The following is a 20263-nucleotide window of genomic DNA, read 5'->3' as shown; positions in this document are numbered from 1 at the left end:
TTGCATGTACACCCCTAATGGAAGTCTGTACTTCAGTAAAAGAATATGAATTACCAGAGCAAATATGCTTCTGCCTACAGTGTTAATTTTACCAGTGGTTTGATGAATAAACATCTTGGGTATTGCTCAGCAAAAAGAACCAGTTTAAAAGTTAAAACTATGGAAACTTCCAAAAGCTCATTTTTTCTTTTGGACAGATAGAGTATTGGCCATAGAAATATAGAATCATAGAACAGTTTTGGTTGGAAGGGACCTTCAAAGGTCATCTAGTCCAACCCCCTCATAAGTATTAGCTGGTTTTTTCACAAGTAGTAAGTTTGAAGGGATGGCTTTATATACCTATAAACCTGTGCACAGATTCCTATCTCTTCAGAAGAAACCTTTCCAAAGTGTGTCTGTGCACACACAAATACTGCATTTTATGAATTACTTTCTAGAATTCTTTCTGATAGCTGCATTACTTAATATAGCACTGATCTGGGGATATTGTTAAGTCTGAAAGTGTGAACCAGGAAGAAACCATCCTTCTACCTATATGCTTTAAATTCCACTCACTTGATTTTTGTATTTCCTAACTCAAGGCTGAAAAAATCCAATTTTAAAAATAAGTTAATGAAAATTGGTCTCACTGGCATCAATTACTTATTTTCAATTTTTTTTTCATGACAATACTTTATTTCATAATGGGAAAATCAATGGGATCTTGTCTGTCAGGAAGCTGGTAACTTCCCATAGGTTTTGAACCGGTAACAATAAAAGCTTTGTCAGTTTCTGAGACTTCTCTGTAAGGAATACAAATGTGTTTACTAGATCATGGTAGCTTGGACTGTAATGCTTTGGCTGTCTGACTGTGTTAGATGTTACTCGAGTGCTCTCTTTAGCTTCAGTGCATTTTCATTATCTTGAGATCAAACTCTGTTGGTTGGCCAGAAGCTTAAGTGCCAAGAAGTTAAATATATAATAGATATTACACAACTGAAGAGTTCTGTTACTTCCAATTTTTAATTCTGCCATGTAGTACAAATAATTTATTCCCTTGCACAAATTTTATAGATTTATATATTGAAATTGTATATGTTCACTGATGCTACTGCCAGATGGCGAAATGATTATGACACTAGGCTGGATTTGACTGATCTTTCCCAGTCCAGATCAGGCAGTGGGTACAGAGGCAATGCAGAGCTTTTGTGTTGCACTCCAAAACATCTCTGATGAATCTGGATATTGAAAAAGGGCAACTCCAGTCTTGAATTTTGAGGATTTTTTCCATCACAGTTGATAAGAAATGTAAAATCTCTAACTGGATTGACTTTCTAGGACTTGCTTCATTCAGAGAGAGGCGTTACCTGAATCCTTAAGATTTCATGTGCTTGTGAGTGATATCTTGGGATGATTTGCTAGGATAATCCTTCAAGATCCTTATTACATCTCTAGCAATAGTCAGTGTGGAGCGGTTGCATAGGAGGTTCTGGACTACTGTCAACAAAGGTGTCATGAAACAAACTAAGTAAAGCTAAAATACAGCCCTTTTTACATGCATTCATTACATATGGTGAACAGGCTTAAGGTTCCCCTCCCCCAGAAACTTTACGTCAAAGCCTTTTTACACCATCTTGGCAAGCCTGTGACCAATGGCCTGTGCTGACTTCCTTTAATTCTTCACATGAGATCATACTTGGAGATGGCTGCCAGGACAACTTTGCTGTTGCAAGAATATTACTTACTTAATCTTTATCTCTGCTTTAGTTATTTCACTCTCTACTAGGCATCTCAAAAAGATTCCCTCAATATAAACATTAAATGTCTCTTAATCATAAGGTTAAAAGATGTGATTAGGATAAATAACATTAGGATAAATGTTCTGGTTATATTTCTGAGTCTTGTGGAAGCTACCAGTTTCTTTAATTATGAAACCTAAACTCAATTTAAAAACCCTCTAATTATTTGAGCTTTTCAAGTTGATAAGAGCAAGTCTATGCACTTTGCAGACTGTCAGGCACTAGGATGCTATGAAGCAGTTCTTTATGATAAACACTAACTGCATTTTTTAAAAAACCTCTCATCAAGGTGACAGCTGTAATTTTTTTCCATGCTGTGATTTGTAAGCAGGCAAATTAAATATCAGTAATCAGCACGGTGGAATGAAGGATAATATCTAACCCCAAAGGAAGAGAAAGTTTAATGGTCCCAGGTTTACACTGAAACATAAATGAATATAAATTTGCGAATAAGCACTTGAAACACGTTCTTCACCCCCATTCTAGTTTGGGGATAAAAGGAAGACAAATCTAAAGTTTGCAGTGCTTCAGTAGCGTATGAATAGGGTGTTAAGAATATTGCAACATTTAGTAATTTTAATAATATTGCTTTTAGCTGTTAGAGGAGTAGGTGGCTATTAGGTTTCTGACAAAGCAATTATGGCCTAGACACACATGCTGGGAGCTGACCTGACATTTGCCTCTGGATAGTTGTCATAGCAGCAACCTGAATAGAGCAGCTTGATACAAGTGATGGTTGCAGATTGGATACAGGTTCTGTGCTAATGTAGTATATCTGAATATTAATAAAAGTGCACATGTACCACCACTTGGACATCACCACTACTGTGTTTCCTTCCATTTATATCTAATTCCTAAATGTTCATTTTTAAAGAAATTCCGTTTTGTAAGGAGATGTTAGTGATCTGCCTCCATACAATTCCTGATGCCATTTCTCTGCTTGTAACAAGAGGGTTGACCTAAAGAAAGACTCTCAAGCACAGTTTTATTAACAAAAAAAAAAAAAAAAAAAATTCTGACTGTTGCAGACCAGGAGCAGCATGTGTCTGGCTTAAGAAGGAAGGAAATTACTGGTGGACATATCACAGGTAATTGTAAAACTGTTCTGGAAGAAACTAGAAGTCTGAATTGCAGTGAGGGCATAGAGCAGGATCACCATATCTGGCTTTCAGCAGTGAGGGGGAAGAGACCTTTAAACTTTCATATATTGAGGACAGCGAATTTGTGTTTCAGCCATGCCACAAATGCACAGCTTCTAGATCCTGACACTGAGTGGTTATTTCCTGTATTACCCTTCAGGTAGCAGGAAAGAAGGATATATATCTGTGTCCCTGTATGTATGTTGTTCTCTTTCCTAATCAATGCATTCTGCAGCTCCCAGGAGCTCTTTTTATTTATATAGGTGGTTTGTTTTCTGGCTTTTTTTAATCAAGGGCAGATTTGGACAACAGTGGTTACAGAAAAGGGAGTTATGCAAAAATATCTCCCAGTGGATGCTGGAGAATGCCCTGCTGAGGCAGTGCTTCTGTGACAGAAACCTGCAAATTCAGAGGGAGCACGGAGAAGTGTTTTTGTTTCAGCGAGATGGAGACCTTGCCACAGCTATTCAGTATGCAGGAAGAGCACATCAACTGTACATCCTTGTTAGAGGTGAAGGAGAAAGCATCAGGAGTTCCCTTCCTCTTGGGTTTCACAGGGCTTAATTTGCTTTAGAGAATGGGAAAGAAAAGGCACTTCATCCGTGCTGACCATTAAGTGGCAGCAGTGCGGAGGGATGGGGACATGTCCTCTCTGCTGTATATTTACTTAAGACCTGAAAAAGCCGAGCTCAAAATGATGTTCACTTCAGAATAGGAGGCTTGCAGAGTCTTAGATAATAGAAAAAAAGCAAATGGAAGCAGATGGTTCACTTAAATTAAACAAACAAATAGAAAATGGAATCCCCAAAACCACAAGAGGCCAAAGTCACTTTAACTTGCAAAAAGCTCAATGCCTCATACTACAGAAGCTTTATTAATAATAGTTTTTTGTATTCAGACATCTCTTTGTGATTTGGTATTTAATAGGGATCAGCGTGATTTCTGTACTTCAGTATTTTATCCTTTTTTACCAGTGTTCACAAAGATCACTAAGACTGTAACATCCTTGGATACCTACACACTAGTTTGCATTTCAGACCTTGTTCGCTTCCATCATTTCCCCACCTAATGATTATTTTACTTCTGAGTTGGTCTTTGGTTTGCTTTTGTGGTTCCAAATTATATGCTTTAACCACTGAGGCACAAAATGTTATGCAGGCACTGTTTAGCTGCATGTGGATTATTGCCAAGAGATCAAATTATGTACTAGTATTGGGAAACTTAGCTTCCTACCCAGAATTCACTGGCCATATTGTCAAGGGGAAGAAAATAAGTGATATGCATTGTAATTTTAAATCCTGCTGCCTTTCAAGTCAGTGGCAAAATTCCTGATTTCAGCAGTGCTGGATAGGGTTCTGTCATTAACAGATGCAGCTGGAAGGGACTGCTGAGTATCACAGGGCAACCCCCCTCCCTCCATGCTCCAGCCCAACTCTACATTAAATTTGCCATGTGTATTGGAAAGAAATAATATGCAAGGCATGCAATTGCAAATAATTTCATGCCTTGGATTTACAGTGAGGCCCTAAGGTGAGCAGCTGATTTTTCACCTCAACACAGAGACCATTAAATTAGAAAATGCTTTATTTTTCCAGGCTCTTTGTGCTGAGCATATATGGTTGAATTTCAAGCTGCTGATTTCAGAGAACACTTTCAACACCCCAAGCTGCAATAAGATCTTGAATGTGAAATAAAACTGATGCCAGTGTAAGTTTTCTGTTCTGGAGTTTGATAAAGCTGAAAGCTCAGAAATGGAGGGTTGGGTTGTTCCTTGGACAGGAACTTTCGAACAAACTTATCCCCATTCCTAGCATATGTGAGTGCAAATGAACAGGGACTGGAACAGCCTTCTTCCTTCTGTCTTTAATACCCAGCTCCTGTCAAAGAGGCTGAAGAGGAAAGGCTGGTGAAAATGTAGGTATAGAAGTTCTCTCCTCAGGCCCGAAGATGTAGGTTTTGGAGTCAGGGCTTTTGTTGTTCCTGCTCCTGCGTTGAAAGCCAGGAAGAGAGAGCTTTTTATTTATCCTTCCCTTTCATATGGCAAGAAGATATTAAATGTGAAGCATTTTCTTGCCTGTCAGATGTTTCTAGCATAGAGACAAGTATGTTAAAAGCATGATTTTGTCTTTTATTTCCTCTGTTTAGCTAATGACTTCATTGCACACACCCTCCTGCCCACAGCACAGGCAGGCAATAATGTTTCTGGTGAGTAAATCCTTGTTATCACGCAGAGTTTGGGCCAGTTTAATGAAATCAATGCAAACCCAGTGTGCATGTACAAACGCTTTATTTTCGAGGGTGGCCTGTTTTGGTAAATGAATTAGTAGATTTAGAAGACTTTAAACAATCATAAATCACTCCTAAATTCAAAGCATCAATTGTACAATGGATTCAGATGTATCCCTCAGTTAGAACAGTGCAATTCTTCATGCAGAAAAATATATGTAGAAATGTATGCACAGACTGCTTATGTTTGGTAGCAGGAACATGTTTGTGATTCAACAAATGGCTTGATGTCCCTAAACTAAATTTAGAAACATATTTTTCTAAGAAAAAAATAAAAACCATAATAAGCTGTAGGAGTGCATTGCCTGGGAGCAGCACCAGCTGCTAAAGAGGCTGGGCACAGGGCAAAGCAGCCAAGCAGGCTATGGCCAGCAGCCTAGGCATCATGCCAGAAGAATCCTCCCCTGAAATGAGAATATTTGGGGAACAGATTTGTACTGCAGTGCACAGATTTCATGCTTATTACTCATGGTGTTTCATATTAAGCTTCAGTTTTACTGTCTCCATTAATGAAGCAAATCCAAAAGTGCATCCTCCAAAGGCCAGTTCATTTCTTTGTTTCTTGTGCTACTCTGATTTGATGATTGTGGAATCAAAAAGGCCATACCCCAAAAGCATCACTTCTTATCTACTGAGTCTTTTCAAATACAGAACCCTCACCATACTGAAGTTAAAGGATGTGCACCAAGTTCTATCAAAAATTTACTGCAGGTCATCTTCAGCAGCAAAACATTTTCTTCTAAATACTTTGATACAGGGTGAGGAGCTCAGTTGATTTTTTAAAAAATGCCTTTTATTTTTAAATGATTTTTTTCCTTTTTGTTTTTAAACTGTAAAAGTCAAGTTGTACCTGAGGCAGTTTCAAACCCAGACAACCTACACTGAAATTCACAGAAAGAATGTTTGTTTTCACAAACATGCAGTTCAAGTTTTAATGTGGATTTGAAGTAAAAACATTAGCAAGCTGATGTATCAAATACAGGGTAAAATATCTTTAAAATACTGAACCTACTCTTGAAAACAAGACCCAGTCACTAAGTGCATGCAAAAAAGTAATTTCTCAGTCTCTAACAGACAAAAAACCTGGTTTTTAGAAGACAGCTATCTATAACTCCCACTAGAATTTACCTGTGGAGAAGACAGCATATTGTAAATACGGCAATATGCTAGAATCTCTAGCGAGCTTTGCTTTTTTTTCCTTTCCAAAGCGGAACATGCAGACATTTTCAATTTGTTGGAGCTGAAGAAGCTAATTCAGCATTGACCTCAAATGCTTTGTGTCTAGGCTGTCATCTTCTGTTTCTAAATGAAGAAGAATTTCATTTAGAATCTAATATAAAGTGCTTTGGTCCATCCCCCCTGCCACACACGCCAATATATGTAGTATTAAAAGAATGTGGGGCAGAAGAGAAATAAGAAAAAGCACTCAACAGTCCAAATCATAGTTCTGCAATAAAGCCTTTTTCAGTAGTTGCATCTGCATACCCCAGGGCTAGCAGGTGTATGGAAAGCTGTTTTGTGTCAAAAAAATATGCTGTCAGTGGTGGGAGTGATACCAGTTGTAATGCAGTAGTCTGAGAGACCTATAGTGGGAGGTTTAATTATGTTGACCGTGATGATATTGTAGCAATAAATCTGCAAAGCTGGCACAAGTATTGCTCCAATACTCCCACACACTTTCCCCTGCATGCTCCCTAAACATTTGATTCACGAGTTTAAACATTTTCTCTGTGGTGCTCTGGTGCCACAGTCCTTTTGCACTGAATGGAGTAATGCTGGTCTATCCCAGCTGAAAGCATTGGCCATCACAGTCACTAAAACATGGCATGTTGGCAAGGGGGGAGAGAAACATCTCTCCCTATAGGAGTGCCTAACTGAGATAATTTTTGAGGATAATGCACGTAAGTATGAAAAATGCAGAGAAGAATGTTTGATTGTGATCATAAAAGTGGAGCTGCCTGAGGCATAGCAAGGCTTGTTCTGAATGTGAGGAATACACCACAAAGGAGGAATTTCTCTCATTTTGCGTCCTTCTTCAGCAGTAAGTACTGCAATGCCTTTGTCATCATGCATCAGTTTTCAGTAATACATTGATTCATACAGCACCATTACCTGCAGGCAAAACTGCTGTTGGGATGGGAAAAGATGGCATTGTTTTCTTGTTGTTTTTGTTGTTTCTGTTTGGAAGAAATGTCAGATATTCGGACTCCTCCATTTGTACTGCCCGTCAATGAAGTCGTGGCAAAAAGATAAGTAGCCATAAGGTGCTGGCCTCTGCGAAGAAATTGGCTTTGAAAGGACTAGAGGTGATATGCACCAACTTAAGAATAAAGATGACATAACCTGTGCTTCATTTCCCCTGAAGTTTTACCTTTATATTCTTCAGTTTTTCAGCCAATCTGATTTCAGTAGAGGCACCCTAGGCCCTGGGGTTCGTTGTGCAGTGTTTCACTTTGGTATCAGGCAAGTACAAAACAAACTCTCCCATGGTCCTGTGCCGTGAGCTATCTTGGGCTGAGAGATCTATGGAGGGGGCACAGGGAAGGAAAGGATCCTTTCACATTGTCTCTGGTCCCATCCTCTGTGACAGGCTGAAGGAGTTGGAGATGCAGTCTCCCATGGGAAACTGGCTTTCTTTTGAAGGAAAATGTGGGCATAGAGTGGGTGGAGAGATGCAAATAGAGGAGGTGAGCATTCTCAAGGAGTTTCATTTAGGTGGGCATTTCTGTAGTTGTACTGAAACAAGGCCTAAATCAGTAGCTTTTGATAAGGCCCAGGGCACGCACCATGCTATGCTATTCTTTATGTCAGAGTAAAAAACTACCTTTGTTTTCTGCCTATCCTGAAAGAAAGAAATTCTGTATAAGGCTTTGGCCCTAACAAATGTCTTCTCTCTGCTGGTACAATATGGAGGAGCAAAAGTTCTCCTCTGGTGTTCTTCTGCAAAGCAGAAAATGGTGGCCCCAATGACTCTTCTGCTCCTTGCATGGCACCTTTGCCCCTTTGTCTGAAATTGTACCTCTTTCTCTGTGGGAAATGTCACATGCATTTTGTGAAATATGCTGTGAACACATAGGACTTTTGCCAAAAGTCAAAGGCATTGGCACAATTAATGTATTCAAGCCAGGTCCAGTTCCAGTTCTGCCTCTTACATGCCCATAGGTGTTTGCAATCCATTCTGGCCACCATTGGACACATTCTTGAGAACTGCACTGAGGGAGTCATTGCTGTGCATACCGTGCAGTGCTCTGTGCAGTCCTGCACTATGCACCTGTCTCGTATGTTGAGACAACTTGCAGTTAATAGTGGTCAAGCTATTAGCTAACTAAATTTTTTCATACATTAAAATTCTCTAGAAAAATGAAGAACATGACCATGTCCAATATAACTTATGAAATAGCTTATGAAGGGTTATAACTGTAACCTAAGACATGAACAGCAGGAGCTGTAAAGTTTACTTGCAGGACTCTTTCTGTCATTAGTCCATCTCAAACGTGATTGCTAACTTGAGTTATGCTTTTCAACATTCCTTTGTCTCTGATGAAAAAAAGCACACCAGGGAAAGCACATTCAAAAATTGACTATCTAAAACTTCACTAAAGGACAGTAAGTTTATCGCAAGTACCACAGAAAAAAAAAGATAAATGCTGTCCTTTTCCATTTGGATAGAGTGAGACATGGTCCTTTAGAACCCAGTTTCTCTTTCCCCAGTGACTTTGCATCACAGTTATCTAAACTATAGGAATAGCTCATCCATGTCTCTGTGCTCAGCCAGCAGCACTGGTGACCTTGGAAAGTTCATGTTGCTCTTCGGCTATCACAGTGGATAATCAACTGGTTAAAGCTAACAGGCTATGAAAAATGACCTCTCTGCTTTGCTATTGCTCCAACAGAAGTGATTCTCTGACAGCTTCTTGCAACAGCCATACTAGTACCTCTTCCAAAAAATTTTTCTGTTCTACAGGTGAGGTGGCAGTGGTGAAAATCTCAAACACTGGAATGTGAAAGCACTAACCTTTTACTTAAGGTTAGCATACCCATTCCAGTCTATAAATAACATGTCATTCTATCAGAAATGCAGAAGGCTGAGGTTCATTTTTCTCTCTTCTACACAATAGCACATTTTTATGTTGATCTTCTTTTCCTCTGTCAATCTTATGCTTTCATTTCTTGTTGAACACTGGCTTGTGTCAATTTTGATGCCTGGTGACAACAACTGATGCTGGCAGCTCATTTCAGTGTTAATAACCTGAAAGGAAAAGGAACTTACTGCCCTCCTAATCTGAAACTGAAGCATGGTGCTTTCTTTTCTTGGCTCTCTACCCTGTGTCAGGAGGACAGTTTAGAGGTCCTTGAACTTTTGGCAGCTAGCTTAATATTTTGATATACACTCTTTGAATTCCTACATCACCGTTGCGTTACAGGGAGCTTAGATGCCGAAATGGACACTATCAATATTTCCTCACCATCTAAAAAAATATATTTATCGTTGTCTAAAACATGAAAACCAATTTGATACTGAAGTTCACATCAAAATCATCATTAATACTTCTGGCAGCAACATGTTCAATACAGTTGCATCTGTATGGTTGGAGCACTTTTTCATACAATGTTACATTTATCCAGAAAATTGTACACTGACACCGATGTGGTCTGCATGCAATGATGAGATGATAGATGGAAGCAAGAAGAGTGGGACACAGGGTATGCACTTCTGGGTCACAGGCAAGGGAAAGGCAACAATCTCTCAGTGGTTAAGAAGGCAACGCTTTCCAGACTCCACCATGGGAACTGAGAATCCCATGGCTCATCTTCCTTTAAAAGCCATGCTCTGTGGAGATGATGATGACCACTTCCAGCAGCTGCTTCTCTGTGCAGGAGCCAGAAAACTCCAAGCTGATACTCATGTCTCTCCATGTAATGATGAGATGATAGACTCACAGCTAAAGCATGAATGTTCAGTTTAGCTGGAATACGCAGCTCCAACTGAGCTACAAATTGAGTATTATGTCACACATGAACAAGTCTTCTCATTTTTTTACATACTCGATTTAAGTAGAAAAAGTGAAGAAAGTAATGCAGAGAGAATGGTACAGAAAAAAACGTTCTAGAGCTGATAACAGAGGGTAGAAAGTTGAAAGCTGTGCAGTCCCTCTGCTATTGCTTTGAAGAGGAGAAATAGTGTGCATGCCTGAGGACAGCAGTTACGGCCCTCTTGATTTCACTGCTAAGCCCACCCCTAAATTAGCAAAACACTTGCAATCTAAAGAATAACTGGCATCAGCTCTGTGATATTATTTGAACTTGACTTCATCTTTTATTTTAGCCATCTTGTACAAATTTACTCTTACCTCCTCTGGGAAAAACCTGAGGGATCTTTTCTGCTGTTTGCACATGGAACTTATCCATAATTCTGGTGCCTAATCCTCTGTCAAAGACCTGGAATGCTGTTTATGAAGGACAACTAAACTTAAAGGGGAAGAAATCTGTCTAGAGTTGCAATTATTTTTTAAATCTCTCTGGCCTGATGATTTTGGACCACAGATTGTGGCACTGTCAATGGATGCGTTATTTTAAAGAATGTTGTGACTAGCCTGAGAGACATGGAGAAATACCCCAGTATAGATATGTACGTATATAAATACAGATATATAGGTACCTGTCTTGGAAAGTTATCAGAGAATAACTTTGCTCGTCAGATAAAATATATCTGTGGTATATTTTAAAGGTTTTTCTAGACAGGCTGTAAAAAGTGTATCAATTCAGTTTTCAGGTTTCAGCTATGGGCACAGAAGTTCTGGTCTAGGAGAAGGTTTCACCTTTTTCTACAAACCTTACCTTGCCTCCTTGCTTAGATCACAGATGCAACAGCACCACCTATTAAAAGATGTTGTCCTTTTAGAGGACAATAAGTATTCAGTTCTTTAAATACAAAGGCCAGTGAATGCAAAGGACTACTGTGAACCTTCATTTGGACTTCAAACTCAGTGCATTATGTAGGTCTGTTTCATTTTCTTCAGGCCCCTCTAATCTTGAAGAGGTTTTATTTAGTGAGTAGTAATCCCAGTAGCAGTAGTTTTCTGTTGAAACTTTAGCATCTGGAGAGGGGAGAAAGAATGTGTAAAGGAAATCAAAACTAAAGTGAAAATTCACATCCACCGTTTGCAGAAATTCCGTTTCCACCATTGCTAAGCACACTGAGCCAACAGCCTCACTGCAATATTAAGGGAAAATTTTGCCTGCTGTGATGTGCTAAAATAATGTTTAGCTGTCTAAGCTTCCAGGATATTGGTCATAAAATTAAAAGCTGGGTCAAACACTAGAGAATAAATTTAATGTGATTAAAGGTAATAAAGGTTCCAGTGGTCTGTCAGAGCAATGTATGTCATCCAAGCAGTTGGTAGTATCATCACTTATTAATATTACCTGCCACTTCCCGTTATAATAGTAGGTATGCAATTTGGTGATAACTTCATGACCTTCAGCCCCTAGGGATTACAGTTACTGTTCTCTGTCTTCCATTCTGTATGTCTTCCATCTGTTCAACTCTTTCAGAGAAAACAGCAGCCCTTTTTCAAGAATAAGAAAAATTTTGTCCTGTAAGGGTAGTTAGATCCTTAAATGTATTTAACATTCCTTAAAAAAACCCAAACCAACAGATATTACTAGCAAAAATAACATGGGTTGAAAACAGGAGCTACTCCGGCTAATTGTAGAACCTGGGTTTGCTCCCTGTGGGTTGGGATTGTGGGGATTAGGAGACTGACAGGAGTCTGAGGACAGAGAGAAAATCTCAGCTGGGACTATCAGTGGATGTGATGCTGATTAAATGCAAACTAGGAACAAAAGGGCTTGAGCTGCTGAAGCTGCTTAGGCATCCATGTTTCGAAAGGAGAGATTAGGATTTGCTAGGCAAGAAGTCTGAAACTGAAATGGACGGTAGAAGGTGAAACTGGAGAAGCGTGGAAGATGGACGAGATGAGGTGAAAGGGATTTTGAAGAGACAGTGTAAAGTAAGTTTGAAGAGACAGAGCACATGGTATAAGCGAACAGGTCATGGGCAGGGAAACAACAGCTACTACAAGCTATTGAGGAAATAAAAAAGAAGAAAAAATCAAGCACATGAAAGCATGCTTTGTTTTTTCATGTGCATGAATTTTGGTTTTCCTATGCTGAAAAAATGGAACACTGCATGCAAATATTGGGTCCCTGGCTTGCCTATTTGTCTGAAGACTGCATTTGAGTTTTGCTGTCGTCAAAGTGGTATTCTAAGAGAAGTGTTTATTGACAAGAACAACAGGCAGTCCACATTTTTTGGTTTCACATATTAAAAAAAGTAAATATAGAGAAAGATGAGGCAAAAATGTGTTTGCCTTTTTCGTCTCTTTTCTAATTGAGTGGGGAAAAATCACCTTGACATAGGGGCAGTTAAAAGCCATCGTTCTCAGAGATGTTAATTTGTCAGTCTGGTAGAAGCTGCATTTCATGAAAGCAGCAGGTAAATACATATCACCATCTATGTCATTTTTGGATCATTATCGTTTATATTCTTGTTGCAGAAGTTTAGTTAGCTTGATGGTTAGCTAGCATTGTCCATGTGAGTTGGTCTGCATACACATTCGCTTTTGGGTATTACATTTACACATTAGCAATGCCTATTGCAAACAGTGGAGCCAAGGCAATAGCACTACTCTCTTAAAGGGAAAACACAGATTTTCTGACACTTCTGTATATACGGGATTAAAACTCAGTGTAGCCCAGATTTACCAGGGCTTTTTATTTTAACCAGCTGTTACTTTTTTGTATTCTTTTTGGTGGTGGAGATGGGGAACAGAAAGGAGCAATGGCATTGTTAGCGTTGCTTCCATAAAAGAGAGGCTTTTTGAAAAGAAATGTGTATGCTGTGCCTCCACTGGCATGAGGAACAGGAGGCTGGGACACTGCCAGGGACCCTCGGTCTTTGTACCGTAGTCGTGACATTCTGCACTAGCGTCTGTGGTGTTCTGGGTGGTATTTCCTTTTAAACTATTCATTAGTTTCTCAGAATATCAGTCAGAGCATAGAAGGTTTCATCAATGAACAGGTTATGCAATAGGTCATGAAATCTCTTATTATGCACTGTCCTTAGAGGGTTACTTAGTGGCTTCCATCTGACTAAAAATAAAATCAAATAAATTCTAGCTATGTGCCTTTTTTAAAGAGAAAATTGTGTTCTAGTAGAAACCTGAACATAAAACTGAGACATAGGTATCTCTGGTGTATACCAAGTTGTGGATCACAGTGTCTATGCTTCCACTTTTCAAGTGAACAGATGATAACTTTGTATTTTAGCATGGTTTATCATAGAATTGTAGAATAGTTAGAATTGGAAAGGACCTTAAGATCATCTAGTTCCAAGCCCCCTGACATGAGCAGGGACACCACACACTAAACTATGTCACCCAAGACTCTGTCCAGTCTGGCCTTGAACACCACCAGGGCTGGAGCATTCACAAGTTCCTTGGGCAACCCATTCCAGTGCCTCACCACCCTCACTGTAAAGAACTTCTTCCTTAGATCTAATCTAAACTTCCCCTGTTGAAGTTTGAACCCATTACCCCTTGACCTACCACTAGAGTCCCTAACGAAGAGTCCCTCCCCAGCATCCTTGTAGGCCCCCTTCAGATATTGGAAGGCTGCTATGAGGTCTCCACGCAGCCTTCTCTTTTCCAGGCTGAACAGCCCCAACTTTCTCATCCTGTCTTCATATGGGAGGTGCTCCAGTCCTCTTATCATCCTTGTGGCCCTCCTCTGGACTTGCTCCAACAGCTCCATGTCCTTCTTATGTTGAGGACACCAGAACGGGACACAATACTTCAAGTGAGGCCTCACGAGAGCAGAGTAGAGGGGCAGGACCACCTCCTTTGACCTGCTGGTCATGCTTCTTTTGATACAGCCCAGGATACGGCTGGTTTCTGGGCTGCAAGCGCACACTGCCTGCTCATGTCGAGTTTCTCATCAACCACCACCCCCAAGTCCTTCTCTACAGGGCTGCTTTGAATCTCTTCTCTGCCCAGCCTGTAGCTGTGCCTGGGATTGTGCCGACCCAGGTGCAGGACCTTGCACTTGTCTTGGTTGAACCTCATAAGGTTTTGCGCCTAAAAGGTATTTTTGCATTTCTGTGATTTCCATAATTTTCAAGATGATATGCTCAAGACTTAAGTTACTTCTCCAAAACAAATTCAGAAGAGAAATATTGTTAGGATGACTTATTTCCATTGCCATATAGAAAATGAAGATGGTGTAAGTCAAATTCTAAGTGAACAAATGTTTTATTCACATCTAGTTCATGCTTCTTATTAAAGGTAAATTATAAATAGTTTAAAAATGGTTAGTTACTACTTCACAGGTTTTATAAATTTGTTATGGATTACACCTGCTTGTGTTGCAGGTAGTTAGGTCAAACATTAATAAATGGTTAGCCGTTACTGATTATGATTAAATTAAAATGTCTTATTTTAAAATAACATTTTAAATAAATTAATAAGCCTTTCAAGTGTAAACATAATATGGGAGAAAACAAGAAGTGTTGAATGACTAACACAGATATTTAAAAAAATCTCAGTTCTGGAACAACACTATGTGTAATTTCTACATTAGTTTAAAAGCAAAGCAAGTAGGATAAAACAAAAGAAGAGGACGGATCTCTGCAGAATAGATCTCAGGTATACAAAAGTGAATATGATGATTGATGATATTCACCTTCTTTCTCACCAAGAACAAAAGAGCATGGCTTCTTTATCTGTGGTGTGGCTGCAAGGAAAAAGGACAGTTTTGCCTTTTGAATACAGAACATTTCTGAAAACTGCTTAAATCCCAGGGGAATGAATGAAAGGTAACACCTAACCCCTCTGGACCAGTGTAATGATTCATAATCCTACCAGTAAGGCTGACACCCGAGCCTGCTCAAAACATGCCCACCAAAAATCCTACCCTGCTTCTGCATTTAGTCAGACTGAAACAGTGAGCTAAGCACTTAAAGGAGGCTCAGATTTCAGGTCTGAAATGCATGGTAACTTATTCATCATTTAGGTACAGGTAATTGGACTGCTCTTTAAAAGTATATGTAATATTTAAAGGAAGCCACCTTTTGTATAGTGGCTGAGAGTTTAGAGCTTATACATAGACCCAGAAGTCCTGAGCTCAGCATCCTCCTCAATCCCTTTCATCCCTCTGCGTAGTGCCTTCCCCACCAGGATGCCTGGGCTCCTCCTCAAGCTCCAGCACATGGCACACGATGGTGCACAGGGCTTCTGTTAGTTCCATGCCAAGTTCCCTCTTTGCCAGCACAGCCCCAGCCTTGGACTCCCAAAATCAGAGCAGCTTGTGAGTTTTGCATTAGGGAGTAGCTGTAAGGGAGCAGGGCTGGAAGCCTCCCAGGACAGCACTTCTCTGAAAGAGAACTGAGTCATACACCCTGTCTGTTTGCTGTCTCTCTAGCCCTATGAATCGTGCGTTTCTTTCCACAGAGTGGCACAGCTTCAGGTACAACTCCCACCATAGTTTTGCTTTGAGCCTGGTTGCTAGGAGATGGCAGCTCTGAGTTCAGATCCCCTCCTCACCATAGCTAGCAAAGACCTGGCATCCCAAATATTCTGCCTCTTCACCATGCATTGCAACAAGGAGCCACAATTCAGGTCTCCCACTTGTTGGCCATTCGCTCTGACACAAGGGCTGGTGTGCACCAAGATGGACCAAGTGCACTTGCTGTGACCTCCAGACAGGCTCTGCTTGCTGTCCTCTGCTAGAAGCTCAGTGCATCAGCTCTGCAAGGAACTCACTGTTAGCTCTTCAGTGCACTGACTTTGGAGGACATGCAAATTCAGGGACAGCAAATTTGTGGGTTCCAGGCAGTCAGGATGAGGAGACAGGGCCCCTGCGATACTCTGCTTGGCCATAAGAATTAGTCCCCTTTGCCTTGCACTCCTTGAGCACAGTCCAGTCCTTGATAAATTTGCAGAAGATCCCTTACTTCTCTTTGTGAGAATGAGGCTGTGAGTGAGTCTATGGCAGGAAGCATCACTTAATTTTAGACGTAAGGATACAGAACATGTCAGCCTTCAGAATGTTAAAGTTTTGGACAATAAGCTAAGCTTTGTTGCCAAGATAGAACTTTACTGTATAGCTTATGAATATTTTCTCAGAGAATATAATACATTTTCTCTTGTAAGAGACAGCAATGGCCTTTGGAGATAAAAGGTAAATTACGTTAAAGTTGAACCCCTGACAAAAATACATTGCAATTTTGGCTCTTTGTTTAAGCCTATTATTACTTGAGAAAATGCATAGGAGACCAGTTTGGCCAGCTTTTTTAACACTGCAAAGCTTTGCCTCACCTCCTATTAATGCCCAAAAGGCCCCATTCTGATTGTTTATGGAATTAATTATCTGGTGGTTCAGTGTTCTGTATTAAATATTAAAATATCTGTTAATAATATATATACCTTCTCCTGAGTCATCTCAGTTGTGCCCAATTCTCTTTCACCAATAAATATCTACAAGACAGGGATGTCTTAATCTCAGAAGTTGGTAGTGCCTTATTTGAGAGGTGGAATTGGCAACTGCTTCTAATGCAAACAGGAAAGCTGCTTCAGAACCCTTTTTGCTTCAACACAGAGACTGGGCACTGTTTGAACTATTTGATTGCTCTGTGCTGGTATACACATTCTTATTTTTAAGTAAGCATTGTAAAAAAGGGTTTGAGATGTTTTAGAGCATTCTTAATAAGTCTGGTATATTTAGCAACCATAGAAGAATTGTGCAGAGGAGAGAGGCATGAAATGGACAAAATCTTACGTAAAGAGGAGATAATTCTGACAGGCCATTTTTCAGTTAACTACTCTGAAAATGTCGACAAACATTCTCACCTCTATTTTTCAAATACTGATCTTCTGTAGATCCATTTCATTTGAAATCACTGAAATATATTTTCCTTAGATAAGAGTATAAAATCAGGCCCATGAAAAAAGTCTACAACTTAAAAGGAACAAAGAAAGTGTTCAAGCATATTTGCAGACTAAATCAGAAGTTCTGGCACTCAGGCCCCTGTGGTGGGTTGAGCGGTCACACACTGATAGTTTTCCTTGTTTCCAACTTCTAAAACACACTGAATCTCTTAATGCTTTTGTTTTCACCTGTGGCAACTAAAGTTGCCACAGGGACATTCTGTGATGATGCGAGGAGGTGAGGTGCTCTAAGCAGTAGATACAGTAAGTGCAGAAGGGGAAAAATACACCTAAAACATGGTCTTCTTTAGGGCAAAATTGAAGGGCTGTTGAGCTAAATCCTGTTAAATATTATGCAGATATCAAAGAGGCAAACAGGGAACAGTTAAGGCAACTCCTAGTGTACAAACTGCAACTGCTCATACAAAGAAAACAAATGCTTTCAAGTCACATTTGTAGACACATGCTTACCACTTGGCCCTTGTGTGTATGGATGCTCACTCAGCACTCAGCACTCTGCAAACATAGGAAATGCTGCTTTATTCCATTCCTCTATTTCTTCTGTCATTTCTGAGGCTGATACATCAAAAGAAGTGGTTAGTGCATTCTGTATTGGTTTGTCTTATCAGAAAGGTGTGATTCGCTGGCTCGGAAGAATCATTCTTGTACTCAGAAAGTAATGGCTTTTTTCTATCCTTTCCATGCTGTTTCTGGACATAGTTGGGTTTTGCAGGAAACTGTGGCCTCTTCAGGGTGACAGGATGCATCTTTTCCTTTGAGAAACAATGTGGTTGGCTTGTGGAGCACAAATGAATATTTTCAGATTTGTAGGAAACCTGTATTCTTGTTTATTTATTTCTGAAAAGAAACAATATTCAATCAAAAACTCATCTGTGCTTGTTTAACATGTATTATATTTTTCTGAAAGCAATAGATGTGGAGTCTTAACAATGAAAAAGACCCTCTCGTGCAAGGATAAATGTAACAATAATTCAAAACCTGTCCTTGTTTTTGCAGGATGAGGCTGCTCCGGCTGACAAGCAGTACAAACAGGAGCCAGCCCAGGTCACTTACTCAACATCAGCTGTTTCCAGCACACAGGAGGTGTTGTACATCAATGGCAATGGGACCTACAGTTACCATAGTTACAGAGGGCTCGGAGGTGGGCTGCTAAATCTCAATGATGCTTCTAGCAGTGGTAAGTTTCCTTACAAAATGTGCCTGTGTGTATATGTGCTCATGTGTACGTTTCCCCCTGCTGCACAGAAAGCTAGTCCAAGGAGTTCAATATCCATAGGCTATTATCACATAATGAGCAGGAACACAATCCCACAAACAGCTACTGCTGAGCAAAATACTTGCTCACTGCATGCTAGTCTCCTTTCAGTTTCAAGGGACTAAATCACAATATGGCAAAACTGAGCATGAGTCTTTAACAAAGCTGAGTAAAAAAATGCCAGGTTAGATCTTCAGTCGATTCACATCACTTTATGAGGACCTACCCTGTCATTATTGTCCTTGCCTATACTGATCCATCACTATCTTTGTGGCTGGAGTTTGAAAACACTGAACTCTGTATTTTGTAACATAAATGAATTGACCTAGATTTCTCACATGGCCTCTCTAGTTACTTTAATCTGCTGCAGATAAGGATCTGGCGTGCCAAGTGTTAAATGAGAAATCAGCATATCCATCTATAATCTAAACTAAAAATGATGCAGGTAATTATGTGTCACCATGAGGTTGTATGCCCCTCTGAAAAAAAACACACACTGGTGTAATTTATTTAGGCAACATTCCTTTCTTCTTACATTAGCAAGCTTTTGTAATGGACAAATGTAAGTGAATTGTATTATTTGTTTGAAATAGTCCCTCACATTGATTTCATACAAATTCAGAGCAAAGGACAAGGTTTGCCAGTTCTGATAACAAGGGTATTGTCTGTCAGCAAAAAGAGATTACTCTGGAAGCCTGGTGGTCTCTTGCTTCCAAAAACCGTGTTTAAAATATGTCTGAGAGGACAGGGAAATCCCTGGGGGTTTGTCCTGGCTGATCCCTCTCTGGCTGAGGAGACTGCTGCTTCAGTATGTGGGCTGACATAGGCAAGATGGTAATTGTTCAGCTACAGCCTCTATATTCAACATGCAAAGCAATTTTCAAAATGCTATCAGGGCTGCAGTCTGTGAGGAGTTATTGGTATGTGGTGTCCTAGTGACCTTCAGTTGTGTCTGCTTCCTCACCTCCCCCCCTGCCCCATAATCCTCAAAGGTCTGTGAATGATTTACATTAAGTTTTCAAAAGGCTTTAGAAAGATAATATTTTAGTTGTCAAAAGTCTTTGACTTAAAGAGTGAATGATAATTATGATGGTTTCCATATGCATGAAAAACATATGAGGTACTGAATATGATCTCTGATCAAATATTTTCATAAGAGTAAGACAGGCTGTGGAAATATGATTTCTTGCAAAAATGAACAAGAACTTTAGAATTGTATTTTCCATTGTGTCAGAGAAGATCTGAGCCAGTTCCCACTGAAAGCAGTTGGCATTAGCTCTTTTACCCAATTAGGAGTAGCATTAAACTCCCCATGTGTTATTTGTCAGCAGAAACCATCAGATTTGTCCTGCTTTACATAATCTTAAACTGTGAGGAATCACAACTGTTGTGTGTATTTGTTCTTCCCTTCAATCCTCTTGTAATAGGATACAGTTTTGCAACTCCCATTTTTCAGTGAATTGTGGGGTTTAGGCAAAAGTATTCTATGTCACTTCAGCATGCAATTTGAAAAAATGAGGTACAAATTAAACATCATATATTAGTGTTGCTTTCTGATTAGAAGCAACATTTTCTTTGTACCTTTTAATGTGGAGGACTTCAGTGTTTTTTCACAGTTAAAGCTCAAGATGGGTTTTGCAGGACAAACAGTGGTTATTCAGGAACTGCCAGATGCTGCACAGCTAGCGCAGCCAGGGAACCGTGCAGTGCACTGCATTTCCCTGGGTGGCATCGCTGGGGTGAAGGGACCAGGGGATGCTTACAGGTTGCATACTGACATAGGCTCGAACATTTCTTCTT

The 20263-nt window shown here is 39.9% G+C and overlaps 1 protein-coding gene across 4 annotated transcripts in view; it reads left to right on the top strand.

Annotated features, from left to right (window-relative positions):
* The window catches only part of NOL4 (nucleolar protein 4), a 155459-nt gene that overhangs the window by 128338 nt on the left and 6858 nt on the right, over positions 1-20263 (top strand). For all 4 annotated transcript variants that reach the window (XM_010013777.1, XM_010013778.1, XM_010013780.1 and 1 more), the window contains one exon: positions 18205-18385. In XM_010013777.1, the coding sequence (XP_010012079.1) occupies positions 18205-18385 (181 nt within the window). The remainder of the gene's footprint in view (positions 1-18204; positions 18386-20263) is intronic.

This window comes from Nestor notabilis, unplaced genomic scaffold (assembly GCF_000696875.1).
Source record: "Nestor notabilis isolate BGI_N333 unplaced genomic scaffold, ASM69687v1 scaffold7874, whole genome shotgun sequence".
Classification (NCBI taxonomy): Eukaryota; Metazoa; Chordata; class Aves; order Psittaciformes; family Psittacidae; genus Nestor; species Nestor notabilis.
Note: the sequence above shows the minus strand (reverse complement) of the source record. Positions and strands in the feature narration are given on the sequence as shown.